The following is a 10,529-nucleotide window of genomic DNA, read 5'->3' as shown; positions in this document are numbered from 1 at the left end:
TCTAAATCTAAGCAAATTTCGTAGACCTCTAGCGTCAGTCAGATGTTTTATTTGCACGTCGCGAACTTTTGAAATAAATAGGAACTTGCTTTAACGGTGAACATCGTGAGGAAACCTGCATGCCTCTCCAATCCAATCCAGAGTTCTCCAATCCCTCCTTAGACTATGGCCAAAACCCTTCTCACTCTGAGAGGAAACCCGTGCTCTGATAACACTATAGTGTATAATAGCACTAAATTTTTGTAGGTATAGAATATAGATAGCCTAGGTAGATAGCCCTCTTAGTGACACGTGACACTGGAGAAAAATTTAATAAAAATCGGTTAGATTGTCAATTTATATATTTACATATAACAGTATGGACTAAGAGCCAGCGCGTGGCAGACCTTCGTTATTTTATAAAAGCTGAAAGTTTCTCTGCGTATTGTCCCCAACACTGCAACTGGGAGACGAACGTTTGTTTGGATGTTTGTTTGGATCATGGTGGCATTGGGAGATAATAGGTAATAAAGGTGTAAAAAACCTTACGTCAAAGTATATAAAGTCTATTTTTTTTCATTTTCTTCAGAATTACGTCTTGCATTGTCAGATACTTAGTATCATGGCTACTCCCTGTTAGACACCCTTAAAATTTAAAAGTTCAAGGATGTCTAACAGGGGCCACGACACTAAGTTCCACAAACGTCCCTCCCAGTGTTGGGGACAATACGCAGAGAAACTTTCAGCTTTTATAAAATAACGAAGGTCTGGCACGTGCTGGCTCTCTCTCTAATATATCAGCAGTTCCTCCAATCATCAGTATAGCAATGTAATGTCGTGACGTCTCTGGACTCGGCGCCGACTTGCCGTCCGTCGGAATCAACGCAACGGCACAACCCGCGACGGCACTGCACAGCCCTGAAGTTGCCGTTGCTGCAGCAACGCGGCCGTTCCGTTGACGCAGACATGAGACTCGCTGTTTTTGCACATTCTGAAACCAGACAGATTTTGGCTTCAATATACAACTCCCGATCCGAGACATGGTCGCTAACTATGAGCCTCATAAGAAAGCTCAGAGTCACTCACACACAGCGGGCGAAAGAGAGAGATATGTGCGGAGTTTCTCTACGTGATCAAATCAGAAATGAGGCGATCCGTAGGAGAACCAGAATAACCGACATAGCTCAACGGGTTGCGAAGCTGAAGTGGCAATGGGCAGGGCACTTCGTTCAACCGATAGACGTGGGGTTAAAAGGTGCTAGAATGGCGACCTCGCACCGGAAGACGCAGTGTTGGCAGACCCCCCCACTAGGTGGACGGACAACATCAGACGAGTCGCACGGAGCCGCTGGATTCAGGCGGCGCAAGACCGTGGCGTGTGGAAGTCCCTACAAGAGACCTATGTCCAGTAGTGGACGTCTATCGGTTGATGATGATACAAATCCCAATGCAATCGCAAAAACCAAAAATAGGTGGTCCCGGTCGATTTTTACCACGATGATTACCAGTATTTATGTTTGTACAAAAACACACAAAAGTCATGCAGCAATGCCTTTAGTTAGTTACTCAAAACTAAAGCTACGAGGGTTCCAAACGCGCCCAGGTCTGAGAAGAGTCCCCAAACAAACTCAGCCGGGTATTCTTTTTATTATCACTATTACTTAACAAAATCACTTAAACTTATTAGAAGAAGTTTGTCAACTTACTACAGTCCATGGTATTAAATTCAGGAGTATTAGGTCTTGCCTCGAAATCCCCTATTTGATCGCCACGCTTGTCTATGCATATTTTCCTGAAATAAAATAAAAAAACTATTTTTAATGCCCAACGGCTAAAGGGCAGCATTTTCGACTGCGGGTGACGAGGTGTGTGTGTGTTAACCCCGTGCGGACCAGTGAGACCATAAATACCTATTCTCACACCTGAGAGGCACTCAGGATTCATTCAAGTCCAACCGAAAGTGTAGAAAAAAACATTGAAAATATCTTTAATGTTCTGCTGTATTAGGTCCTCCTTTCTTGTTCAAGTAGATAAGTGTGAGGTAAATATGAGGTAATTATGAGGTACTCACGATCCATAAGAGCTGTTGATAGTCGTCCTGCCGAAAGTGAAGAGAACCACATTGAAACCGTCTTTAAAGTTCTGCTCTATTAGCTCCACCTTTCTTCTTCCAGTAGATAAGCGTGAGGTAGGTTTAAAATAGAAAAGTATGAGGTACTCACGATCCGTTAGAGTTAATTGTCGTCCTCCCGAAAGTGACATATGAAATGTAACTGACCACATTAAACTAGTGCTCTTCCTTCTTTCTTCAAGTAGATAAGTGTGAGGTAAATATGAGGTAAATATGAGGTACTCACGATCCGTTAGAATTGATAGTCGTCCGCCCGAAAGTGCCATCCGGCATACAAGTGATAGCGTTGAAAGTGGTAAAGAAGTCTACATTGAAGCCATCTTTAATACTCTGCTGTATCAGTTGTTCCTTCTCTTTGATGCTGTCGTAGCAGGGACTCGTGTAGTTGTAGGGGGGTTCCGTGTCGTTTCTTATCGGGAATAGGTCCAGTTCTTCTACGTCTGAAAAATATTCAAAAATCGAATAATGCCGACAAAAAGTAGGAGTAGTAGAATAGGTCCAGTGCGAGTCGGACTCGCACACCGAGGGTTCCGTACCTTGGTACCACGTGTCCAAGATGTATCTAATAATTATTTTATATGTGGTATTTTTTATAAATGGAACCCTTATATATAGGATCACTTTGTTGTCTGTCTGTCTGTCTGTCTGTCTGTCAAGAAACCTACAGGGTACTTCCCGTTGACCTAGAATCATGAAATTTGTCAGGAAGGTGGGTCTTATAGCTGGTATTAGGGGAAAAATCTGAAAACCGTGAATTTGTGGTCACATCACATAAAAAAAATTAAATTGTGGGTTCGCGAGCCTGACTCGCACTTGGCCGGTTTTTTTTAAAAAGAATATTAGCCAAGTTTATTACTTATACTGACTAATATTCCCCTTTCCCCTCCAACTAAGCGTAAAGCTTGTGCTAGGAGTAGCTAGGTACGACAATAGTGCAACGGGTGGGATTTGAACCGGCGACCTTTCGGACTTCAGTCCGCTCCTTTAACCGTTGAGCTGTCGAGGCTCTAAGTATACTTCTACAAGAGCACCGTTGATCAAAAAGATCAGCGAATAGGTACTAGGGTCTCAGCACAACAAAAGGTCTCACTGCCGTACTCAGAGTCGCTAATCGTTACTTAAGATTGAGTTAAAACGAGACAGATTTATGTGAGAGATGATAGCTCTGTCTCGTTTTAACTAAACTTAAGTAACGATTAAACGACTGAGTACGGTCAATAGCTCAACGGATAAAGGAGTGGACTGAAAACCGAAAAGTTGACGGTTCAAACCCCGCCCGTTGCACTATATTGTCGTACCTACTCCTAGCACAAGCTTGACGCTTAGTTGGAGAGGAAAGGGGAATATATTTTATACTTAGTCACTATGGCTAATATTCTTTTAAAAAAAATAGGTACTAGGGTCTCAGAACAAGAATGGAGGTCTCAGACAAGACTTAGAAAAAGAAATACGTACAGCATGGCAGTTCAGAAGGGCGTTGCTCATCCAAGTCGATGGTATCAGTTCCCACCACCTCTCCAGTGATGGTGTCGACGCAATAACAGACCCTATCTATACACTGCACAGGGTTGAAATTGCCGTCTGATGTGCATCGCAACCCCGCCACTGGGTAGGCTAACCCTGATGCTATGTACCTCTCCACTTTTTGTATCATGCGAGAACACCCTGAAAAATACAAATACCATCGCTAAGATAAATTAAAATATCTAGTAGGTAAGTATATTTTTATGATAGTTTTTTTATCTTTAAAACTAGCTGATCCCCGCGACTAAGTTAGGTTTTCTAAAAATCCCGTGGGAACTCTTTGATTTTCCGAGGTAAAAAGTAGCCTATGTCACTCTCCAGGTCCTTATCTATACCCATGCAAAAAATCACGTCAATCCGTTGCGCCCGCCGCCGCCGCGCCGTTACGACGTGATAGAAGGACAAACCAACAAACGCACGCATTTATAATATTAGTATGGACTATGGATGTGCCTCAGCCGAAGCCACCTATTCAGACTAAAGGCAAATTGAAACTAAAAGTTCCCAAACAGGCCAGTAATCGAACTAGGGGCCGATGAGCCAGGGAGGTTGAAATAGAATAGAATAGAATAGAAAGATTGAAATAAATTTAGGATTTAGATTTGCTTACCGCAGGGCATTTCCTGATTTTTGCCCGTAAACAAAACCTCTCCGAACAGTCTTTCGCCTTCTTCTGATTGGCAGAAGCAACTGAAAGGCAGTCAGATTGTAGTTAGAAGGTATTCAAGTTATACTTGAAAGACACCTTAGCGGTTCGTATCAGAAACGTTGAACAAAAACGCTTAGTACTGTGGCGGTTGCCACAATTACAACTAGATGGCGCTATTCCATCGCTAACATTCCATGACGTATTCCCGAACAAATGTACCGCCGGCAGTACTCGCACTAACGGAGTTTTCTGCAATCTGGACTATATTAAGACCACATAAGGATGCCAGCGCGCACGCACTGCGCACGAAGGTTGCCTGGTAGAGATCGCTAATTAGCGATAAGGCCGCCTTTTGTATCTTCCTTCTGTCAGTGTTTTTTCGTTCTTTTATTGTAATCCTTCTTTTGGTGGTACAAATAAAGTGTATACCTAATAATCTAAAATCTAAATATCTAAAACGAAAAGGTGACTGACTCACTGACTGATCTATCAACGGACAGCTCAAACTACTGGACGGATCGGGCTGAAATTTGACATGCAGCTATTATGACATAAACATCCGCTAAGAAAGGATTTTTGAAAATTCAACCCCTTAGGGGGTAAAATAGGGGTTCAAAATTTGTGTAGTCCACGCGGATGAAGTCGCGGGCATAAGCTATAGTAATAATAACCCTCGGTGTGCGAGCCCGACTCGCACTTGGCCGGTTTTTTTGACTCGGGGGTTAAAAGAGATGTTATAAGCCCCGCAAATTGCTGTTGCGCATCGTCTACATTTTGACGTCAGCCGAAATAAAAATATGCCATCAGCTCGAAACTTCAGTCTAGTGCTGACGTCACTAAAATGGCGGCCACGCGTATTAGCAATTTGCGGGACTTATACTCACGTTTGGGACGGCACACAGTCGTAGGTGGCGAAGTCCCCTCTGACGTCACACTCTGGTCGTCTCTCCAACACCCCGGTTTCGCCTAGAGCATGCCGTGCGTCGAAGTCGTCTTGGGCGTCATGACACTTTGTGCTCACTGAAAATGTTAAGCAATCCATCCATACTATCTATAGCTGATGCCCGCGGCTTCACCCGCGTGGATTTAGGTTTTTTAAAAACCCGTGGCAACTTTTGACTTTCCAGGACAAAAAGCAGCCTATCCTCTATTGATTAAAACAAAAAATACTCAAATCGGTTCAGAAATCTCGGAGATTTCGGTGTTTAAAGGTAGAAAAACACAACTCCTTTTTTGAAAGTTGGTTAAAAAGTAGCCTATGTAAACTGCTTGGTTAATCCTCTACTTGTCTGTAAAAGTCCCGACAAACAGACAAAAATTTTAAAAACGTTTGTATCAGTTATGGTAGGTACAGGTCAAATAATGGTGAGCTTAAATGGCGTAGTTATTTCGAAATTACAGACAGACACTTCAATTTTATTTATTAGTATAGATTTATATTTGTACTAGCTTATACTACACAAACAAACTCCTAATTCACCCTCTTAGGGGTTGAATTTTCAAAAATCCTTTCTTAGCGGATGCCTACGTCATAATAGCTATCTACATGCCAAATTTCAAGCCAACCCGTCCAGTAGTTTGACTGTGGGTTGATAGATCAGTCAGTCAGTCAGTCAGTCACCTGTTCCTTTTTAACCGACTTCAAAAAAAGGAGGAGGTTCTCAATTCGTCGGAATCTTTTTTTTTTTATATGTATGTTCCCCGATTACTCGAAGACGCCTGGACCGATTTTGAAAATTCTTTTTTTGTTTGAAGGGTATACTTCAAAGTTGGTCCCATTTAAATTTGGTGAAGATCTGATGAACATCTTCGAAGATAGATACTGGAACTCCTCAACGGATAAGAGTAAATTGCTCGCGATCAGTGTAATAGCTTAGTAAACAGTAGATTTTTAACCAGTCATAGCATAATTCCATGGGGCCACTAAAAATTGTGAAATAATTTTTTTTTACAAAAAAAAAAAAACCGACTTCGATACACAAACACTAAAAATTGAAAAATAATTTAATTTATTACCGAATATATTATGTATACAAGAGTTAATATAGTTCCATAATAATATTTTTTGGGGTCGGTGCCAATGAGGTGCCATTGTGGAGTCTCATAAAAATATGAAGTCTAGACGATTCGCGCAGCTAAAGCTAATTGGCACCGGCAACAAAAAGTATTATTATGGAACTATATTAACTCTTGTATACATAATATATTCGGTAATAAATTAAATTATTTTTCAATTTTTAGTGTTTGTGTATCGAAGTCGGTTTTTATTTTTTTTGTAAAAAATTTATAGATTTAGAATAATTACTTACTCCTAACACACGTCCTCGTCTCATTGTGACAAGTCAGTCCGTGGCCGCATCTGCCTACCGTGATCCCATCTCCGGGCCCACCAAGACTACAGGGCATGCCTGCGTCTGAAAAATACAATATGAAGTATATTTTAATGTATAAACGGGTACATACCACGATTTAATTTTGTTTTTATTTGTCGATATTTCAACCCAATTGCACGGGTCGTAGTCACGACGGGACTGCGGTGCTGCGAGAGAAAGTTAATAGTGACGTTGCAAGTGTATTTTGCGGGACAACTCGTCAAGTTCCAGCGAAAAGAACAAGAAAGAGGGTAGTTCGCTACTGCCCTTGACAGCTCGAACTTCATCTCTCGCAGCACCGCAGTCCCGTCGTGACAACGACCCGTGCAATTGGGTTGAAATATCGACAAATTAAAACAAAAATAAATCGTGGTATGTACCCGTTTATACATTAAAATATTTATTTTTATTTATTAATTTTGACACTTTATTGCACACAACACAAAGTAAACATTGAAAAAGCAATACAGGATCTTAATCTAATAGCTGTAGCATGCAAAGGCAGCCTTATCGCTAAAGCGATGCGAAAATATGTCGTTAAACCACGAAATAAGCTTAAAATCATTAATAGTATTTTGAACTATTTACTACTCCTCACTGAGGGTGCGCCCTGCCTTCATCAGTTTTTCCCTCCACTTTTATTATGGGTACCTTCAAGTCAAGAGTGAATAATAATTTCAAGGTTTCAAGAAGGCGCCCCGGGCAAACGCCAAGAGCAAGTACCGAATGGGCGCCCTCCTGCGATTTGGCCCATATAACCGAGAGGTTGATGGTGGGGCCATGGGAGGCCAACCTTCTGAACCTTCTGAGCAACCTTCTAGGATAAAGCAGAAGTATGGGTCTTACCTTACCTTATAAGCTGTGATAGCCTAGCGGTTAGGACGTCCGCCTTCTAATCGGAAGTTGGGGGTTCGATCCCGGGCACGCACCTCTTACTTTTCGGCGTTATGCTATAACGGTGAAGGAAAACATCGTGAGGAATCCTGCATGCCTGAAAGTTCTCCATAATGTTCTCAAAGGTGAAGTCTACCAATTCGCAAATGGTCAGCGTGGTAGACTATGACCAAAACCCTTCTCACTCTGAGAGGAGACCCGTGCTCTGTGAACCGGCGATGGGTTGATGATGATGATGATGATAGTTCTTACTAAACAGAGGCAGGCAATACTCGCAGCAGTTGCAGATGGTAGCTGATGGTAGTAACATTCCGGAGTGGGTGGCATTGTTGATTGAGCACTCCACCGCTGGCGTCGCGCATCTGGTGTCTTGTCTGAATTTCTGCCAACATAAATACAGCGTTTGATAAATCAGAATATAACATGACAAAATGAGGTATATTTAGTACCAACTAGCTTATGCTCGCGGCTTTGTTCGCGTGGACTACACAAATTTCAAACCCCTATTTCACCCCCTTAGGGGTTGAATTTTCAAAAATCCTTTCTTAGCGCATGCCTACGTCATAATAGCTATCTGCATGCCAAATTTCAGCCCGATCCGTGCAGTAGTTTGAGCTGTGCGTTGATAGATCAGTCAGTCAGTCACCTTTTCCTTTTATATTTATTAAGATAATTATTAGTGCCATAGAATTCTTTCGTTGTTTGTCTACTTACACCTATTTGAGTAACGTTCAAACCACCGAGTAGTAAACTATCTGTGGTTCAAACGGATCTTTTAGGGTTTCGTACCTCAAAAGACAAAAGAAACCCTTATAGGATCACTTTGTTGTCTGTCTGTCTGTATGGCATGTCTATCAAGAAACCTATAGGATAGGGTAAGTACTTCCCGTTGCTCTAGAATCATGAAATTTAGCAGGTAGGTAGCAGTGGCGTGCATAGGGTTTAAAGCCAGGGTAAGCAGTAGTTAGGTAAGCAAGTCAAAGAATAATGAGCATTGAGCAATTTCAACCGAGTTAACTATTTCTTGGGTAAGCAGCGCTTTTATGCCTCTATAAGTTGCACGCCACTGGTAGGTAGGTCTTATAGCACACGTAAGGGGAATGTGTATGTAGTCTCCCAATCCGCACTTGGCCAGCGTGGCACACTATGGCAAACCCTTAAATCTGAGAGGAGGCTCGTGCTCACTAATGGACAAGTGATAGGTTGATCATGACGATGATGATGATGATGAAATATTTACCGTACAAAACCCCTCCTCACACAACACAGTCCCTTCCACAGTTAACTGTAAAGTCTGTAAAACACAAACAAACACCAATAATAACAATATCCTAGCAGCCATTTTGTTTCACTGATACTGACTGACTCAATAACTAATCATTCGTGCTTTAGGTATCTAATCATTTGCAATTAAGTAGGTATTATCGAATGATGATATTATTGTTTTATTATCGATGGTAGTTCCTAGATTTTTTTTATTGTCCGATTTGATTTTTTTGTAGAGAAACTTAAATTCTAGTGATTGGATCAAGAAACCATCCATGGTCTATTCTCATCATCATCATCATCATCTATCATGGATGGATGGATCATGGTGGATCATGGAAGTCTATTCTCGGCATTTACAATATTATTTCACCAGGAACAATTCCTGAATCTCTATAGTTTAGGAGTGCTGTACCATGCATCATCAGGTTTGAGGAGTTCGGACTTGGAGTGTAATCATAAAACCGTTGCTTGATACCTAAAATATCAATTCACTACCAGAAATTCCCGAATCCCCACGGCTTAGGAGTTCAGTACCTTGCAGCATCAGCATTGAGGAGTTGGGATCCCAAGTTCTAGGTGTAGTCTATGCTTGGCACCAAAAATAATATTGCGTCATCCGCAGTTCCTGAATCACTATAGTTTAGGAGTACTGTACCCTACATCATCAGGGTTGAGGAGTTGGGACTTGGAATTCAAGCATAAAGTCGTTGCTTGGTACCTACAACATAAATTCACTATGAACACTTTCTGAATCTTGATAGATTAGGTGGGCAGTAACCCTGCAGCATCAGGATTGAGGAGTTGGATCCAGAAATTTTTATGGGACCACCATCGAAACGTCCTCTGTTGATTAAAAACAAATCGGTCCAGAAACCTGGAAAAAATCGATGAACCTACATACCTACATTTAAAAAATCTTAAAAAAACGGGCCGAATTGAGAACCACCTCCTTTTTGGAAGTCGGTTAAAAAGCAGGTCAGTTAAGTACAGTACGCGGCCGAAAGTAATGTACATCGGCCTTTAGAATTACATTTCGCCTTTGTAGAGCGTTGTCTCTGTCACTCATACCTATATTATGACGTTTTGTCGGTCTCAACGACAGGGACAACGCTCTACAAATCTGCTATCTCCTTCTAAAGTTCGATGTACATTACTTTTGGCCGCGTACTGTGCAGAGGTTGATCAAAAGTCATGCCGTACAAATATGATGACTTGGATACGAAATCATGAAATCGAGTCAATATGAATACTGATAACAGGTGACTGATATCAAATACCAATGTGCTTTGATGACCTAACGTGATAAATTTTTGTGATCTTTTTAGGAGGTTCCGTAGTAATTATTTATTCGATTGCTAGCTCTTCATAGCGATCTCACGTGGGGAAATGAAATTACTTAAACGAAAATGTACTTTAATAAAACATGCTTAAAAATAATTTTATAGAACAATTAAGAATTACAATTATTGACATGTGTGGCGGTTGCCACGGTAGAAACTAGATGGCGCTGTTCAATCGATAACATTACATGACGTAGTCCTGTACAAATGTACCGCCGACAGTACTCGCACTAACGGAGTTTTCTGCAATCTGGACTATATAGGTATAGAAGTATCAAGATACAACCGTCGGCCCAGCTGGCGCTACCGAGCACAACCAACCGCTCGGTGGGAGATCTCCCTTTGGTACGGTCGAGCCTGCACATCGCTTC

General features: G+C 41.5%; 1 protein-coding gene across 1 annotated transcript; it reads right to left on the bottom strand.

Annotated features, from left to right (window-relative positions):
• Nucleotides 1–323: 323 nt before the first annotated feature.
• On the bottom strand, nucleotides 324–8,974 carry LOC117994542 (thyroglobulin-like). Its single transcript, XM_034982473.2, has 9 exons — nucleotides 8,790–8,974; nucleotides 7,802–7,931; nucleotides 6,593–6,697; nucleotides 5,168–5,303; nucleotides 4,245–4,324; nucleotides 3,566–3,775; nucleotides 2,337–2,550; nucleotides 1,686–1,771; nucleotides 324–970 (listed from the first exon to the last, which is right to left on the bottom strand). Exons 1-9 carry the CDS (start codon nucleotides 8,889–8,891, stop codon nucleotides 777–779), a joined length of 1,257 nt encoding a protein of 418 aa, XP_034838364.1. The 5' UTR covers nucleotides 8,892–8,974; the 3' UTR covers nucleotides 324–776.
• Nucleotides 8,975–10,529: the final 1,555 nt, after the last annotated feature.

This window comes from Maniola hyperantus, chromosome 27 (assembly GCF_902806685.2).
Source record: "Maniola hyperantus chromosome 27, iAphHyp1.2, whole genome shotgun sequence".
In the NCBI taxonomy this organism is placed as follows: Eukaryota; Metazoa; Arthropoda; class Insecta; order Lepidoptera; family Nymphalidae; genus Maniola; species Maniola hyperantus.
Note: the sequence above shows the minus strand (reverse complement) of the source record. Positions and strands in the feature narration are given on the sequence as shown.

Bases quoted from the DNA above. Each gene is read 5' to 3' on its own strand.
- LOC117994542 (XM_034982473.2), bottom strand. From the start codon at position 8,891: ATGGCTGCTAGGATATTGTTATTATTGGTGTTTGTTTGTGTTTTACAG. The intron at 3,776-4,244 runs GTAAGCAAATCT...TGTATTTTTCAG, and splicing joins AAATCAGGAAATGCCCTGCG to GGTGTTCTCGCATGATACAA. The intron at 2,551-3,565 runs GTACGTATTTCT...AATATTTTTCAG, and splicing joins CCCTTCTGAACTGCCATGCT to ACGTAGAAGAACTGGACCTA.